The sequence below is a fragment of the Symsagittifera roscoffensis genome, chromosome 9 (assembly GCF_963678635.1).
Source record: "Symsagittifera roscoffensis chromosome 9, txSymRosc1.1, whole genome shotgun sequence".
NCBI classification, from domain to species: Eukaryota; Metazoa; Xenacoelomorpha; order Acoela; family Convolutidae; genus Symsagittifera; species Symsagittifera roscoffensis.
In genome coordinates, this window is record NC_087070.1 from 24710717 (window position 1) to 24729506 (window position 18790).

At 36.8% G+C, this 18790-nt stretch overlaps 2 protein-coding genes across 3 annotated transcripts in view; one reads left to right on the forward strand and one right to left on the reverse strand.

Moving 5' to 3' along the window:
- LOC134854912 (leucine-rich repeat-containing protein 71-like) overlaps nt 1–18790 on the reverse strand; it is a 251335-nt gene that overhangs the window by 203356 nt on the left and 29189 nt on the right. The window lies entirely within an intron of this gene.
- On the forward strand, nt 9789–12694 carry LOC134854334 (uncharacterized). 2 transcript variants are annotated; one of them, XM_063870552.1, is made up of 6 exons: nt 9789–10081; nt 10648–10706; nt 10804–11033; nt 11258–11308; nt 11669–11806; nt 12548–12694. In XM_063870552.1, exons 3-6 carry the CDS (start codon nt 10854–10856, stop codon nt 12635–12637), a joined length of 459 nt encoding a protein of 152 aa, XP_063726622.1. In that variant the 5' UTR covers nt 9789–10081; nt 10648–10706; nt 10804–10853; the 3' UTR covers nt 12638–12694. The 2 variants fall into 2 exon arrangements, with proteins under 2 accessions (XP_063726622.1, XP_063726620.1); XM_063870550.1 differs by lacking the exon at nt 10648–10706 and having other exon boundaries at nt 9794–10081.

The window sequence follows — 18790 nt, forward strand, 5'->3', positions numbered from 1 at the left end:
TAGTTTCGAAAAACATCAAGTATCTGAGAAGTTATAGTAACTCAACCGTCAATGTTGCAACCGCAACTCAGTCAATAACCTACGAGAATGCAACTCGACTTGCGCTGCCAAATAAACAAAATTGAGCTCAGACTGCTAAGTGAGTGTGCAAGCTACGAGAACAGGTTTTACTTGTCTTGCCAGCAAACAAATTTTTAAAATAGCCAGTTTAACCAATAACTTTATAAAATTTTACAAGGGATAAACTGATCACGAGAGAAATAATTTTTTTTGGGCAACACTGTAAAGATACGTGTGTACAAAAAATCATACAATAAGTTGGCAGTTGGCTGATTGAACTTTCAAAGTCGCTCTTGAAATTTCTATGAACTTGATTCCATACTTTACTTCTTCAGGTCGTTAGTTCAGCAATAAGCCCACTAGCCTTTATGCGGTTTCACCAAACAAAATGAAAGAAACGTACCATTTTTTCTTAGATTCATTAAAAACACTAGCCTGAATAAAAGACCTGAAAACATTTTTCTGGACTTTGAGCAGGCCGCTATTCCCAACTTTCAGTGAGTTATCTCAAATTCAAAATTCTTGTGATGTTTCTAGCAGCTTTTACTAAACTAATTGGAAAATTGGGTTACAAAGGAGAATGAAAGAAGCCACGATTTTGCTTTAACACTTAAAATATTACCCTTATTGGTTTTTGAAAACGAAGAAATGCAATATTAAAACAATGAACTAATCAAAATTATCACGTATTCACCACAAAAAAACCGAAAAATTGGGAAAAATCATTAAAATATTTTTGAATATTTTAAATCCATTCACTTCAAAGTCTCGTCCGCATAGAGAAACCCTTTTTCTTTTTTCATTTTTGAATCAAAGAGAAGCGGTTTAGCCAGAACAACAAATATTTTTGAGCGTTGGCATTATGGCGTATTTCAGTCGATTGCAGCCCAGCTTATGAAAATTGCAAACTTTCCAGAAGACGCTTACATTGAAAAATCAATTATTAAAACACCTACAATGCGTAACAAAGAAATAAACTACTGGGTTTTAAGTGAAAAACGAAACTATAGACTAAGTATCCGATAAACTAAGTGTTTATTCATTTGTATAAAGCTTTGAAATAAAGTTTTTTTTGTCAACTGTTTCTCTATACAGCTTCCCTGTGACATAAAAATTTCTCTGTAGTGAACCGCATTAGGACAATTCCTAGATGAATCTATCATTTCAATAAAATTTCGGTCAAAAATGTTGGTAATTGAAATCAGCTTAAGTTAGATCATTTTTCTGATGACAAACAGTATCAACTCTATATTTTATTTGAATTCAACTAATAAGTCTATAATTGACAAAAAAATCAAAAATATGTTCAAACTTGGAAAAATCAAATCTTTCTCGGCTAATAACTAGAGTCAAGCCGGTCGGAGTAGCTTTCAAGTTTATATCAAAATCAATTTAAAATCTAGACTAACGGCAAGTCACTTTTGTTTAATTCTATAGTTTTTAACATTTTTATTGGACAACGTCTGGATAATTGAAATAATTTTGTCCTTGTGACAGTGAAATGGCGTTAAAACTGCAAGCAATTTTTCAAAAGGGCTTTCGAACTGACAAAAAAGCAATGCAAACTAATTGCGGTTTTTCAAAAAAAGTTCAATTTTGCCCTATTTCAAGAGCACAATTGAAAAATCTGTTAGATGATTCAACAACAATTTGCCTTGTAATCGTTCAGAGCAAAAAAAACACAAATATTTGACAAAAAAGCACACATTTTACTTCAAAGAAGTAGTTTGATTTGGCTTAAATTTGAAGGTCAGTATTTTTTCAGAAGTTTCATTCGTTGTCCGATAAATTCGTTAAAAGTTCTAAGCCGCATTGGCTTTCGCATTTGCATTCAACAGCGTGAACGTTAATTTGTTTTGCTTCGCAAAAGTTTTTTGCATTAAAATTTTGATAGTTACCGATGCTATGGTTCCGAATCCTATTTTCATTTTTTGTAATCTCAGTAGATCTGGTGACACATAGTGAAAATAAAACGAGGCAGTTTGACATCAATTTCATTTCAAAACGTATTAGAAGTAGTTTTATCAACTAAATTGATTTTTGTGTAATATTCATTTGAGTTTCAGCAAGTATAGGTTACTATTATTGTTCCGACTTTCGATACGAAAGTAACGGAATATTTGTGCTCGGGTGGGTTTTTTTTCTTCTGACAAGACTCGTCTTCTTAACTAGCAATTTTTGAGGGATTTTTTTGAAAATTATTCGAAAAGTATTGTTGTCTTGAGCTTAATTTGAAAAGATATATCACCTTTGATCAATTTTTGTGAAGTTATGAGGGTGTAAAAATCGCCATTTTGGACAATTTGGGACAAGTACCGAGCGATAAGTTTCGCTCTATTAGCGCGTAAGCGGAGATTTATTTCGTCCGAGAAATTGTTCCAAATTGGCTGAAGGAAGCTTAATCGCCATAATTGATGTGTTATTAAGAACGAAATTTATCACTTTTTACTTATATGGGGTGTGGGGGGATGATTTTCACAAAAACCTCAATTTTTTTTAAAAAATTCAATATTATTTTTATTGCCTTTTTTTCATGCTAAAACAGCTCCGTTGACCTTAACAGGCATTCTAAACATTCAGGGCTTCGCTGTGATACGAGCAGTTTTGTTTACTTTTGAGTCGAACGCTTTTTTATAACTCATACAACAGTGGGAAGCTAAATATAACCTCATCATTGAATTTTGAGGTTTTAACTGCTAAATGAGTATAAGTTGTGTTTATGTCTGCACCATTTACGCTCAATTTTTCAGTTTTTTCACGATGAAAAATGTCACGATTAGCATAATTTAGAACTAAGAGCTAAGTCAACAGGCGGGCCTCTGCTTTTGATAACGTGAATCAAGCAGTAAGTAAATTCCGACAATAAGTGTAACTTAATCTTACAAAATTGAATCCAAGAGTAACAATAGAGGTCAACCAAGGGTGGCAGACAATGCGAAAGGTCAGCACCTGTCAACAGACTAATTAGCACCACGATTGACAGTTGATTGATAGCTATTACTTAAACTCTCACGTTCTGAATTAGCACCATATGACACTCCTCCTTCAATAACTTAAAACTTTAAATGACTGAATACTGCTAGATGTTGATTGTAAAGTTATGCAAGAAACTGACAAAAATACTGACTGATGAATTTTAAAAATAATGAAATATTTTAAGTAACGACGGTTTTAGACAACTAAATAAATCACTCAGTGGTTATATGGAGTTTGAGTTTTAGACCAATAATGATCAACCCTCTCCCTGGGCTCACAATAATTTTTCACTCTTAACTTTTCAAGTTACTCTTCCTCCTCTCTGTCATTTGTGCTAGCTATGTAGTTGATCATCACCCCTCCCTTTTTCGTCAACCTCTTCGCGACGCTGTTTCGTCCAGGCTATTGTCCTGGCTGCTGTAGGAGACCAATTTAGCTTTCCGTGTTGCCTTGCGTTTCTTATCCGCGAGTGCCGGTCATTTAGGCCGCTGCGCGCTGGATTAGTGTAATTTTCACTTCCAGTATCTAGGACCGGATTACTTCTTTTGTCGCCCCGTTTCCCGTGTTGATCTTGGTCCTTGTTGGTCCTGCTCGCGTATTGGTCCTGCTGGCGTGGTTATTTCTTTTGACGGTCCTGCTTGTGTGTCTGCTGTTGCCCTTGTCGCCCGTTTTACTGAAATGTTTGGTAGATTGTCGCTCTCATTCGATTCTGACCCACTATTTTCGATTCGTCGTCCGGTTCTTTTCCGCTGCTGGTTTTCGGCGTTAGCTTTGTTCTTGGCCCGTTCTTTTATTTGTTGCGGATTTGGCGGCGCTAAGTACGCTCTGGTTTTCTTCGCCTTTGGCTTCGTTGCCAAACCCGATTTCCTAAGCACAACCCCGTTGTTTAGCGTTAACTCTGTGCTTTTATTTTTGAATGGATTAGTTATGACCTTTCTAAATTTCGGTTTCCGGTTCGCTGATACAATGAGCCAGAGGTCTCGGTTGTCGGCTTTGTCCCGCAGATTTTATGATAGACGGTTCATTGTCTTGATTTCCCGTCTGCTCATCAGTTAGCTAGCGCGAATGGCTCCTGTGCTTGAGGTCGTAAGCAAGAACTGACCTCCCGCCCCATTTAATCTCGGTAGGGTGTGGCATGCCCCTCACATTCGCGTCAGCTTCATCTAAGCAAGCATTCTTCGTTTTAATTATTCTATACCAATTCAGATTTTGGAGGGAGGGTTTTTTCGTAAGATTTCTTAGCACTGTATTTGCTTCTCGACCGTGGTGCTCCTCGAATGGCGAGATTTGCAAAGTTGCGTTCTATAAGAATCTGAGAGCAGCAAGGGCCCTTTCGATCATTTTTCCAAGGGTTCCAAATGTTTTTCTTGTACGAAAGTCAGTATCGAGTTGTTAAGGCTACCGATGGTGCGCTCTACACATCCGGTTGCCCAGTAGTCATTTACCGGTGATTTTATGATTTCTATACCCTCCCCATTACAGAAAGAATTTACTTTGTATGACATAGAACTTGTTCCCTGGTCCACGTGGATTTTCCTGGGTACGCCGTAGCACGTATTTCTAATACTCGTTTAGGTAAATAATGGGACCCCAAAAATTAAGTTGAACCGATTCGTTAGGTTTTTTTGGTTCAGGTATATTTCCAATCTGATTTTTACTTAAAAGGGGTTTTAAGTTCTTACCGGCGGTTGTACACTCCGGACCATTTTCAACTATTGAGGCAATCGACCGGTAACTGTAAGGATACCAGGCGTCTGTGGCAACATCAAACATGTTAATTTTTTTGTGGTGGAGTGTGTGAATTCGATTATTAAGTGCGGTTTGAAGATTCATAGGTATAACGAGTTTCTCATCCATCCAAACAAACTTTTCCTTCACCAAAAAAATCATTTACAAGTTAGGAACAATTGCGCGGCTCATAACCGAAAATTTTTTGTGGATTTTGGTCTTTTGTTTTGAGTAAGTCTCTGATTGCTCTAAATTGAGGTTCGGAAATGTAATTGGACGCAACAAATTGTAAATTAAATAACTCAGGAAGGTGATTTTGCTCACAATTTTATATACGCGGGTTACAATTGACATGAACAGAGTGTTTGGGTCCACCGGTGGAATTGTTTCGCCTTTAAATGCTGAAGGTAAAGATAAGGTTGTATTTGTTCTATATGATATTGGTAATCGCTTCTAATCGTCTCCTTGGTAATCGCTTCTAAATTTACACTCGATGGTAATTCTCGTCACTTTTACTATCCAAACTAGGGTCTTTTTTCAAAAACTTTTCTAATTTCATCATACTCCGGTCCATTTTGATGTGAATTTCTAAATTCGAGAACTTTGAGCAACTTCTTTCCAATTGAGTAATAGCACTGACTAAATTCTCGTTCGTATTTCGCAACCGTTGGTTCAAGCCATTTTCTCGTTTCTGATTGGTCAGTTTCCGTTCGCATGACTTGACGCCTTCTACTGGCTTATTGCGTGACGAATTTTCAAATCTATTTATAGATCGCTGGTTATTTATATAAATATGCGGTCCCTTCGATGCATTATTACGTAACTGATGTTCGCTGGATGCGCTATCTTGAACAAAACCGAGAGCGTTACATATTGAATTAATCTTTGCCAGTGTGAACATGTTATCGAACGTATTAATTAGTGTTGCTTCATTTGTTGGTTGACCTGATAGATAATCCGCCAACCCAATTTTCGCCCCTGGCTTTTCTTCAACTTGAAAATCAAAAGGAATGAGTCGGTCCAACCACCGCGTTAAATGGCAAAACATCGTCTTGTTTTTCGTGTTATTGCCATTTTAAAGAGAAAATACCGCTTTGTGGTCTGTTACTACGAAAAAATTCCTGCCCAATGTGTAATTTCGGAAATATTCAGCCCCCCCCCCCCCCACACTACTGCCAACATTTCTAATTCATTCGTCGAAAACTTTTTTCCCGCATCATTTAGGTACCTTGAGGCAAATGGAATCGCTCTCCACCCTTTTGCTCCTTATTATTCGAGAACAGCGCCTAAAACGTTATGACTCGCGTCTCACACAATTCGTATATCTTTATGAATATCGAAATAACGGAGTTCAACAATGTTTGAAACTTGTTTTTTTTTTATTTTCAAATACGCACTGACATTCCGCCGTCCATATGTAATCGTTATTTTCTGTTAAAAAAGGCTGTAATGGTGCGGAAGGTTAAGGCTAGCGCTGGCAAGTATTTGTGGAGACTGTGTATTGACCCCATAAACAATTTCAAATGTGATAGGATACGCGGCCGTTTCAGCGAATCTATTTGTTCTGTATTTCGCACCAATGGTGTTCTTCCAGTGTGGGTTATTTTGTGGCCTAACCATTCAGATTCACGTTGTGCAAACCTAAACTTCGTGAATTTTAGAGACATGTTCTCATTATCCAGTTTTTTTCAAAGTTTTCTCAACAATCGCTATGTGGTCAATTTCGGTTCCCTTGGTTACTAGCAGAACGTCATCTATGAACGCCTGCGCTTGCGAAAATTCGGACAGGATGCAATCCATTGCGCGCTGAAGTTCGGCCGGCATTGTGGTTGGGCCATAAATTCCTGTTTTGAACCAATACGTACCCGTTGATCGACCTCCGATAAGAGAAAAGGTGCATTGTACGCTTGTTTCCATGCTCGAAGGTAATTGATCATATGTGTACGTTAGTTCCATCGTTGAAAGAAATATATCCCCGGTTTCTTCTCGCTGATTGTTTTCCTCACGGTGTCCTTTAATACCTCGATATTTGGCTTTTGATATTTCTTTTTATGCGCTTGTTTATTTAGTTCCCCCGACTCGAGCGCTAGTTTTACTGACCCTTCCTTTTTCACTGTTTTTATGATTGGCGACACAAAATTTTTATCCGAACATCCTTCTAGCTTTTCGATGTGATTTTGTTTTAAAAGTTTATCGAGTTTATTATCCACTTTTTACTTTTTCTTGTAACGTTATTGGGACTTGTCGACCCTTCTGTTATACTGGTGTTAGTTTCTCGAAAAATTCCGCCTGCACTTTATAATTTCTTATTTTCCCCACCCTTTTAAATAAAATTTGAAAACTGCGTACTGAGCTATTTTTGCCACGAATCCAGCTCCCCGTCTTGCCCCGATTCCTTTTTTGGCTCCACGTCAATAGACATTATCCGGTCCCCAGGCGTTTGTTGAACCAACTGCAGTCCCGATTGCGGCATCACCTCCCTTCCCATGATGGATGGTCGGTTTCCTCCGATGACTTTTATCTTCGCATCTACTCTCCACCCGTTTAACTCCAAAATAACAGTCATGGTTCCAATCAGCTTTATAGGATTATTCCTGTAGTCCCGAAATGCAGTGTCCTCATTCGAAAGTGCGCCCACCTTCAACGCCGATGCTCCAAGGGTTCGTCGCAGTTCCCCGATGGTGAAGATAGAGACTGGGGACCCACTATCGATCCACACCCGACTAGCTCTTCCGTTTATCCGAATCGGTAGTTGTGCCCCAGCAATCTTAAGCTCAGTGAATTTCTTAAGTCTCACCGCCAATGCGATATAGTCCCCATCCGAGCTGCTTGAATCCCACGAGTGTACTACTGGCTTACTGGGGTTTAGCCATCCGATGGAACTTGCGTGTTGGGATGTTACGTCGTCTTCCAGATCCCCTGGATTGGTGTTGTCATCATTCTCCCGATTCATTCCCACTGCCCCTAGTCCTCGCTGATTTCCAGGCTTCACCTGCAGGTAAGTTCAAAATGTCCTATTTTGCGATAAAAATTACAAGTTACTCCCTTGGCTGGACACTTTTCCAAATGTTCCTGTGTAAAATTTGTTTGATCGCAGTTTTAACATCGATTGCTTTGCATCATTTTCCCCCCGAATTTATCGGCGTCTGTGGTTCTGAATCCTCCGCGTTTATTCCGACCGGATCGGATTTTATTTGGATCGCTCCCCCTGCTGATTCCTGGCTTCCAGTAATTCCCCCGGCCGATGTTGCTACATATGATTCAGCGTACTTGTCGCCCCGCTCGTACGAAGGAGCAATCCTATACACCTCCTCCGGTGTTTTGGTGGATCGACATAGTTCATTCTGCGCTTCACGGTTGTTAAGGTTAACAATGAACACGTCCCTGAGGGTTCGATTTTCTAATGCTCCAGAGTTACATCGGGCCGCAAGCCCACTTAAAACAGAGTGAAACTGCCCGAGACTCTCATTGATCTGCTGTTTCCGAGCGAGAAGTTGGAATGTCTCATACGTCTCATTCTTTTCCTTTTTAAATTGCGTCTCCAGTGCATCTTACATCCTTGGGTAACGAATAGTTGAGAAGTCCAAGTGTGGTCGTCTTTAATGCAGCTCGTACTGCCCCTTCTCGCCCAGATACAAGTACAAGTTTGAGATTAATGTTTGTTGGGATTCCAACCGGTTCTTTCCGTCCACTTCCCTTGGCAAAGCGGTGATTTGGGTTTCGGTGAGATTGGACGCGAAATAGTAATTTTTCGCGTTAATCGAGTACTTTGCCACCATTCCCCATTGAAATCTATTTATCCAAAACTCCCATAGCATTGGCGGTTCAATGTATTTCGGTGGCCAGAATCCGGAGATACCAAGTGGGTATTTTCCTTCACTTGAAACTGATGGCTGCGCTATGTTGAAAAAGTGAATCAGGCAATAAGTAAATTCCGACGATAAGTGTAACTTAATCTTACAAGTTTAAATCCAAGAGTGGCAATAGAGGTCAACCAAGGGTGACCGACAAAATCGAAGGTCAGCACCTGACAACAGACTAATTAGCACCACGATTGACAGTTGATTGATAGCTATTACTTACACTCTCACGTTCTGAATTAGCACCATATGACAGTGCTCTGAAATTTTTTAGGGGCATTAACCGAATCAATTTATGAAAAATTGCCCACTTAGCATATTTTAGAACTAAGAGCTAAGTCAACAGGCGGGCCTCTGCTTTAGCCCAAAGTTTCAGGAAACTGTTTCGGGTCTAATTTGGTAACCACAGTCATTTTACTTTTCGATGCCCTTACGAAAATTTCTTCCAGCAAACAGTGCCAACTGTTTGGTTTCAAAGAAGTTTCAAAATGTTGCAGCGTTTCGGTTCCAAAAGCCCCAGTTCTTTTGGATTCGAAACTGCTAAACAAAATCGATCATAACTTTTAGAAAACTCGATGCGAGGTTTGGCTTAATGCGAAACGTCAACCCAGTTTTAGGAAAAAACGCGTTTTAAACTTCCAGTTTCAATCAGTTTTTAAAGGATAAAGAGAACATACTGCCACGTCCCACCCATCCCCCTCCCCCCAATTAGACCAAGTTAAGATCCTCCACCCCTGCGTTCAATTTAATTTTGCTAACTGCTGCGTGTAGAAAGCTCTGTTCTGATTGGCTAAAAATTCGAACTCAAAACCAAGTTAACCCCCCCCCCCCCCCCCCAAAAAAATACCTGCTTGGGGGTAGAGGATATTAACTTTTTGGTCCAAATTAAATTATCGCTTCAAACTTTTTTTTTGCTTTGATTGAAATATAACATCAGGAAACATTTTAATCGATCTTAATCAAATTGTTTCTCAGTTTTATAGAAACAGATTACCACATGACACTTATAATTGATTGTTATCCATCAGTGCTCGGCGTGGTACCGATAATCTAAGAATTCTCAACAAAAGGATAGCCATTAAAAACATTTGATGTTTTTCTAATAGTCGTTTTTCAATATTATCAGCAATGTCTTAAGTGAAGAAAACATATGATCCGAACAATTTTGCTGTGCTCGCAGCAAGTGCTTTGATTGAGCTGTTTTTTCATTTTGTTTATTTTTCACTCAATTAGAGTATCAAGTAGCACCTGCACAAAAAGATATTTTATTCATTCGACCTGCTTTGGATCCAGTTACTATTTCTGCTAACCTGTTGTAATTGATTGTCTGGACATCTATTAAACGAGACGGAGCGCTGCTGTGTATATTAGCCAACATAAAGCTGGTTTATCCAACCTCCTTCTCTGTTAGCTAGACAACGCGTGTCCAATTTGATCTCTTCATCATTAAACTGAAGGTAAAAGACGCAATTTAATTGTACTTAAGACTATAATTATCAACCGATTACTAAACAACCCCCTCGCTCCTTATTATTGTCCGATCACCGACTTGACCTGAATGAATGGGAAAAAGACTTTAATATGAAACGTTTTTTTTCATACAAATCGTTTTTTTTACTAATATTGACCGAAATGAGGTCGATTGATGAACTATCAGATATGACGGGTTGACAAAAAATGCTAGTCGCCCTTTGTTATTATTTTATGACATCAATTTTTGGCCGACCGGCCCTGTATATACTAATATATACTCAGTTTGCGGATTGTCTGTGTTTTTGTATTCAAGCCCTTTCAAACGTTTTTTTGGCCCGTTTTGTTTTTCAATTAACTCAATTTGGTCAAACCTAAACAAAAAGTCATAAAAATTTTTGAAAGCTTTTTTAAAATCTGCCCCGGGCTCTCATATCTGATGCAAAAGGAAGATAAACGTTTTGTTTTGTTATTGACAAAATACTTGTCAAGAAACATGAAAATCGTCAGTTGAAAGAAATCTAGAAACTGTTGAAAATTTTGCAAATTTTAGAAGAAAAAGAACAGCCAGAAATCAAGTGCTGGTTCAGCAAATCAAAAATTGATAGAAATGTAAGTTGATTTATGATCAAATTTGGTGTAAAATTTGGTGTGAAACTTCAGACAGATCCGTGACAGTAATTGAATTTGAGGCGGTTCTATTTTTTAGACCAGCAAATCTTGAAAAGGTTCACAATACACAAAGCATAAACCGACCAAATGTCGAATAGACGCGAGAGCAGTGCTACAGACGGGGCTGGATCCAAGCATGGGGGAGGGGGCAGGGGAGGAGTGGGGAGTGCATCGCTGCCCCCTGTGAAACTGGGGGATGAGTTGCCCCTTCAGTGGCGATGTGTGGGGGATGTGAACATCGAAAAACGACTTCACAGCTCATTCGAAGTAACTAACACATACTACAGAATACAACTCTTAAGTAACAAGCAGAATACAAATTTAAGGGCAACAAGTTTTGAATTTCAACTTTTAAAACACAAGAGTTTCTTTTTCCTTGTCCACAAAAAACTGTTTGTTAGAACCCTCCATTAGATTCAGGTATACAACCCTGATTAGACTCTTCTAAAGCTACTTTTTGATAGATTCATAATTAAAATTGTACCTTTCAGACGTGGAAGTTTGACGTTCAGTGTCAGATAGCCAACATGGGCCGCAAAATAGTAAGTGCGTGGTGTGCAATAAAAATACCTTTATGATGTTTTTGGCCATTGGTTTTCATTCAGCTCTCTCAATTTGTGGAAGCAAATTCATTGAAATATTCTTAAATACAGGACGAGGAGGCAAAAAAAAAACAAAAAAAATAATTCCAGAAACATTTTCAATCTTTTTTGCGGTTGGTTTTACTGTTCTTGTTTGAAGCTTAATTCGGAGCATTGATGAAAAGTTACAGAGAACTACTTTTGCCAACAGAATGGTTTGTATAAAATTGGTTGAACTTATAATGGCAAAAAACACTTAATCGACTAGACTTAAACAAAGATGATGAAAAAGGACGCATATCTGAATGTAACCAATTTTAGGACAAATTGACGCGTGAGAACAATTTGAGTGACCTTGGAGGGGTCATTGGGGTCACGAGGAGTGAGGAGGAAGAGAGGAAGCACCAGAAGATAGTGGACTTGGTAGCACAGGAGTACAGGGAACAGTTCGGACTGGAAGTACTTGAACATCTTTTTTTCAAACTTTCGATCGACTGAAAAATGTCGACTTAATTATGATAGTTATTAGTTTTTTTTTATTTTATTATCAGTTTAGTCTAAAATTTTAAAAAAACTTTGTTGATAACGTCCCTAGGAGGGCGGATTTAGAGTGGGGGGACGGGGGGGGGGGAACGGGATTCGACCCCCTGCCGACCCAAAGGGTCCCCCTTTGTACTATTTTGAAATATCCATTTTTGGTTACGAACCTTAAGAATTTACTAACAGCGCCTTCACCGCCAATATACACTAATTTTGATTGGGGAGCGCGCGCGGAAAAAACGCGATTTTTTGGTTAAAATTTTCCAAAAAGTGCCTAAAACCGCCTTTTTTGGCCTGTTTTTTCAAAACTTTGCCTCCGGCGCAGAAATATTGGCCAAAACTGGGACTTTTTATGCTTGGAGGAGCTCGAAAAGTCAAATTGGTCTACCTAAAGGACTTAAATAAATAAGGTCGACAAAATTTTCGAATTTTTTTTGAAAATCCAACACCCCCCCCCCTCGAGAAAATCCTAGATCCGCCCCTGCTCCCTAGTACGTTTTTTCATAAAGCATTCAGTTCAAAGGTATCCGAGGGTAGCCTATAGAAATACCTGCATAACCATCTCCCTTCAAGTTCTATTTCCTGATTTCTTTAACATTTTTTGCTTACATAACTGTTCTGGCATAAACTGATTCCGATGATGTTTTTTCTTTTCTTAAGGTCATCGGTGGAGCAACAGGATCAAGATCCGGCCCACCATCATCGGCAACTTCGTCGCCAGGAGCAACGCACGGAGAAATGGTCCAGTGAACAGACGAGCCAAACTCAACTTGAATTCTTCCTATATTTTCGGACGTATTTATAAATCGTGAAGTAAATATTATGAAAATATTTGTTTCCATGAGGTATCAGTTTGAAAAAATTACAAAAGCTCGTACTGAACATATAAAACTGGATTAAAAAGTTCTGCAGCCTACTGAACATCAATTGTAATCAAGAACAACAGAAAAAAGAGGGTTGCCATTATTTTTGGTAATCAGCTAATTTTGAACTTGGCAGTATGATCAAATTAAATGATTCTGCAAGAAAAAGCAACTGATTATGCAGACATTTTCTATAGGCTTGGGCTTTTAGAAACAATCAAAATAATTTTTAACAAGGATAGCCAGTTATTGTGCAAGTAGCACAGAATGTTTCGTCCCAAGTCTGCGGAAAAAGCTACAATTTTTTTTCAGGTTAGTTTTCATTGCGTGGTCTGATAAAAAAGATCTGATGTAAGAGTAACATTTGGGCATATTCGACAATTATAGTAATGTATGCACATTTGACGAAAATTTTGTAGATAAATGACTAGAATAATTAAACAGTCCGAAAATATATATTTTTAAAAATTTTCAAAATTTTTGCAGAAAGTTTTTTGATTTTGTTTTGAAGGTTTAATTTCCAAATTGGCTCTAAAAAACTCCAAAAACGAATTTTGCTTGCTCAAAACTACGTTTTCAGGTCCTAAAATAAGCATTTTTTGGTTTTTACTCAATTTTGAGGAGCATTTTTTCACAAAACTGAAAAAAAAACTGAAATTGTCTCAGGTCGCCCGAATCACAATTCAAAGTGCTCTAATTTGGTATGTCACTCGAGCCATTCCGATGATTATTTGTGGTACTTGATTTTGTGCGAAAAAAAAACAAAAGAAAAAAACTAAAGCAGACCCGCATACAAAGTTCCTCCACATTTTTCAAATGGCCAGAACAAAAAAATAATAGACAAATTTCAAAACAAAAGAGCTGTTGCTTGCATTCAACTTGACACACCAACGTAGTTTTGTCATTCTGAACCATACAGTACTTTTTTGTTGACTACACTCAGTTCAAACTACTTCGACTGTCGGTCTTGCACGACCTTGATTTTGGTCAACTTTTATTCAGTTTTTAACAATTTTGGTCAAATTTTGCCGAATTTTATTGATTGTTCACATTTTTGTTCAAAATTAGTCGATATCGATCAATTTTTGTCAGTTTTGGTCCACACGTTTAAATCCTGTCACACCTGCCTGGGTCGAGATCCGCGCCTGTTACAAAAACTATGTATGCCGTGCCGCAAACCGTTTTCAGACAAATTTTTTTAGTCGCGCCGCGGGCTTAAGTCGCGCCGTCAGTCTCAAGTCGCGCCGACAGTCTTTTTTTTAAAGTAGCCCATCGGTCTTTCTTTAGTCGCGCCGTCAATCTTTTCTTCAGTTGCGCCGTCAGCTTTTTATTAAGTCGTGCTGTCAGTCTTTTCTTAGGTCGCGCCGTCAATTTTTGATACAGGTCGCGCCGTCAATTTTCTTAGGTCGCGCCGTCGTCGATTCTTTGATACATCATACAAATTTAAAAAATAAAGAGCACTAAAACTGCACAAACAAATTTAAAAAACAATTATATAGAGATAGTTTCACAATGTTGCTTAGTAATAATCAGGCCAGTAAGTTTTCTTTGTCACAAGATACAAAGCGTGGAAAATAACTTTAAAAAACATAAATTTTGAAGAAAAAACAATGTTTTTTACCGGTTCGAATCGACGTCTTAAATCGCAAAACCAGTATTTTTCTAAGTCGCGCCATCAATCATTTCTTAAGACGCGCCCTCAGTTTTTTCTTAAGTCGCTCCGCTTAGATCTGTCTTAAAATTTAAGTGGTTTGACTGACAAAAAAACGTTAGCAGGGAATTCATGAAAAAAGTAAAGCGGCCCGACTTGCAAAAAAAATTCAGTGGCGCGACTCAAAGTTTTTTTAAATGGTGCGACTTACCAAACGACTCAAAAAAGCCTGACTTAGGAAAAAAGAGATGGTAGATGGTACGACTCACTAAAAGACTCTTTTTTTTGTTCAATCGCACCAGTCTAGAATAGGCATTTTTCATTCGCGCTGTTCGCGCCTTTTCGTATGTCACTTTGCTTAGGATGTATGGAATATGAAAATTATGTCTCGTGTAGAAAAAAATGTATCTTCAAATAAAAATAGTTAGTCGCTTTTAATTGTTTAACCGCTATATCAGTCAGATGAACTACATCCGGATATGTTTCTTTTGACTTATTTAGCGTTAAGACAACTAAAATGACAATATAATAGTATTTGGAAATACCTTTTTCTCAACAAGATACATAAATTGTAAATTCCATACATCGATGACCGCAATTTTTCCCAAACGGTCATTGAGACAGCCTTCCAACAAAATATCGCTCTCTAAACCGTAGATAAAAGTTAAAATTCCTCTGAAAAAAAAGGCCCTACGCAATAGTTCTTTCCAACTTTTCCATTTCATAAAGTAGTGGGAACAACAATGCGTTTTTGGATAACAAACAAGGAACATCCCATTTTGAAGCAGCGTTTAATACATAACCAAAAATCACTTGAAAAAAAATCAGACCACGACACAGAAATCCAGTGTCGAATCACCGACTGAAAACAAATAAGATATGTTCAAAGGCTTTTGTAACGGAAACCTGGAAAAAGTATGAGATCCATCAGTTTGTGTTTTCAAAAAATACACACTGAAATCAAGAAAATACATTGAAACAAAAACGAAGAATTTGAAAAATTTGACGTTGAAAGCGCATTAGAAAATCTTTATGGACTTGGCAGTAAACCGCAGAACAGAACTCAACGGCAATTTGTTTCAAAAATTGCAGATACAAATAAAACTCTCCTCAGATTAAGGTTTGCAATTTATGCTTTGTCCGAAGCGTATCTAACACATGTCAGAGTTTGAACAAAAACCCATATTCGAGAAGACCTTTTAAGTCGAAATATAAAGTCGAACTGGTCGAAACATAAAGTCGTACACAAAGACGAAACATAAAGTCGAGCTCAAAATAATAAGTCGATTACAAGGTCGAAACTTAAAATCGAACGCAAAATTACAGCGCAGTCGAACTCAAAATTGAAACATAATTCAAGTCGGTCAAAAAAAAATCAAACACAAACAAAATTTCACCAAGTCGATTTCGAAATAGTATCACAAAGTCAATATCAAACAAAAACAAAAATGATGCTTTCCAGATTTTTAGATACCGGTTGTACAAATCGGCTGCTTCAAAAAATAACAAAAATTATCAACAAAGTTTTGGGAACAAAACACTGAACACGGCTGAGTCTACGTTTGTGAAATGAAAGCTATTTAATTAAAATTGATTTTGATAAAATCCATTATCTAAAAAGTCTTTATACTTTAACCTCGAAACATTGGAATAAAACATTAAGGCCGATGAGTTTTCATACGAAGATCTAAAATGTCCTCTGATCTTTTTGGAGCCATCAAAGACAACTATTAACCTTTCACCCAGCATCGATATATATGGTTTTTGTCTTCGTCAATTTTTTGCTAGGATATCATCCGAAAAAACTCTAAAAACGAAATTTTCCAGAATTGAGGAAGAGTTGTACATACATACAAGCTTTCATACATACATATAAACATGCATATTTTGATACATGCATAAATACATACATATTTTCATACCTTCTTACTTACATTTTCACATACGTACATACGTACATGCATACATGCATACATACCTACACACATAATAAATTTCTTAATACATACTTAATAAATACATTTATACATACATATACACATATATACATACATATATACATACATACAAAAACACATACATAGATACATACATACAATCATACATACGTACATACATACATACATACATACATACATACATACATACATACATACATACATACATGCATTCATACAAAAACACATACATGCATACATAAATGCATACATACATACATACATACATACATACATACATACATACATACATACATACATACATACATACATACATACATACATACATACATACATACATACATACATACATACATATATACATACATACAAAAACACATACATGCATACATAAATGCATACATACATACATACATACATACATACATACATACATACATACATACATACATACATACATACATACATACATACATACATACATACATATATACATACATACAAAAACACACACATGCATACATAAATGCATACATACATACATACATACATACATACATACATACATACATACATACATACATACATACATACATACATACATACATACATACGTACATACATACATGCATTCATACATACATATATACATACATACAAAAACACATACATGCATACATAAATGCATACATACATACATACATTCATACATACATACATACATACATACATACATACATACATACATACATACATACATACATACATATATGCATACATACATGCAAGCATACATACATACATACATACATACATACATACATACATACATACATACATACATACATAAATACATACGTATATACATACATACATACATACATATAGACATTCTTAAATACATACACACAAGTAATTTTGTATCGTGTCCCGGATCCTAGGGGGTCCTTTGTTTCGGGCAAATGAACTTTCAACCTAGTTGAAATTTAATAATGAACGGGGAATTTACTTTATGGTATATAATAAAAATTCGCCGGCGATTTTGGCAGCAAAGTTTAACTGTTGGCAACAGTAAACTAATTCCGTAACTTGACCTATATTTTATGGTGAAAAGGAAGTAAATTTAAATTACTCTGCAAAGACGGCGGCCGTTTTTGGACAAAATATACCACAAGATAAATTTGTCAAATTTTGAAATAAGAAAAATGAAATTAGAGGGAACTTGGTGTAATGAAGATATTGATTGCGTATTGAGCAGCGGCGAAATTGATTGCAGCGGCGAAATTGTTCAGAGGAAGGGTCAAATTATAATTTCCGAAGAAGAGTTGTTTACATTAAAGAGATTTTTTCCAGTTAATGATCAATTTGTATACTTCCAGAGATTCAAGTTTATCAGAAAAGTTAGCCAGGAAGCGAGGAGTCTATCTTCCCGAACTAAACTTGTCTTAGTACCCAAACGTCAGCCAGGAGTTCAGATGGAGCTAAACAGCGTGAATTGCCAGATGAGATTAAGAGGATAGTGAAAGAGGATGCTGTGAAGAAAATAATGTTCTATGAAAAAATTGCAAATGTCCCAGCAAATTTTGTTCTAGAAATGCATGACATAAATGATAGAGACTTCACACGATATGAAATTTTGTACTGTTCATAATACTAATTCAATTGATAGTTTTTTTACAAGCTTCAGTTACAGTCAGAAAAAGTCTAACACAGTCTGTAGAAAATCAGATCTCAAATGCCAGAAACAGAAGCAGTAGCAGTAGATGAACCTGACGCGACATTAGTAACTGAGTTTAATTATGACTAGACAAATAGTTAAAAAAAATCGTGGAAGTTTTGTAACAATGTAACTTTGCCAAGGTCTGAAGTAGTTTTTGTTGCGCAAATGGTAGTAATCATAATTTTACTAACTTTCTGCATTCTCGAACTTTCCGTCACTAAATTAAATTGCGAAGAAACTTCAGTTTGATTTTTGATTTTATCCGGCTTAGTGGGTTACGTTTTACCAAATCCGAGGGTATGAATAAAGTGATTGATACTTCGACAATGGTTTGCATGGCAATAGTGGGACCATCAGGATCCGGGAAAACTGAGTTAATTTTTTGTCTTCGTCAATTTTTTGCTAGGATATCATCCGAAAAAACTCTAAAAACGATATTTTCCAGACTTGAGGAAGAGTTGTACATACATACAAGCTTTCATACATACATTTAAACATGCATAGTTTGATACATGCATAAATACATACATATTTTCATACCTTCTTACTTACATTTTCACATACGTACATACGTACATGCATACATGCATACATATACCTACACACATAATAACTTTCTTAATACATACTTAATATATACTTATATACATACATATATACATATTTTCATACATATATACATACATACATACATACATACATACATACATA

Excerpts from the sequence above, each read along its gene's own strand:
- LOC134854334 (XM_063870552.1), top strand. The coding sequence starts at position 10,854 with ATGTCGAATAGACGCGAGAGCAGTGCTACAGACGGGGCTGGATCCAAG. Across the intron at positions 11,309-11,668 it reads CCAACATGGGCCGCAAAATA|GACAAATTGACGCGTGAGAA; the intron begins GTAAGTGCGTGG and ends AACCAATTTTAG. Across the intron at positions 11,807-12,547 it reads GGGAACAGTTCGGACTGGAA|GTCATCGGTGGAGCAACAGG; the intron begins GTACTTGAACAT and ends TCTTTTCTTAAG.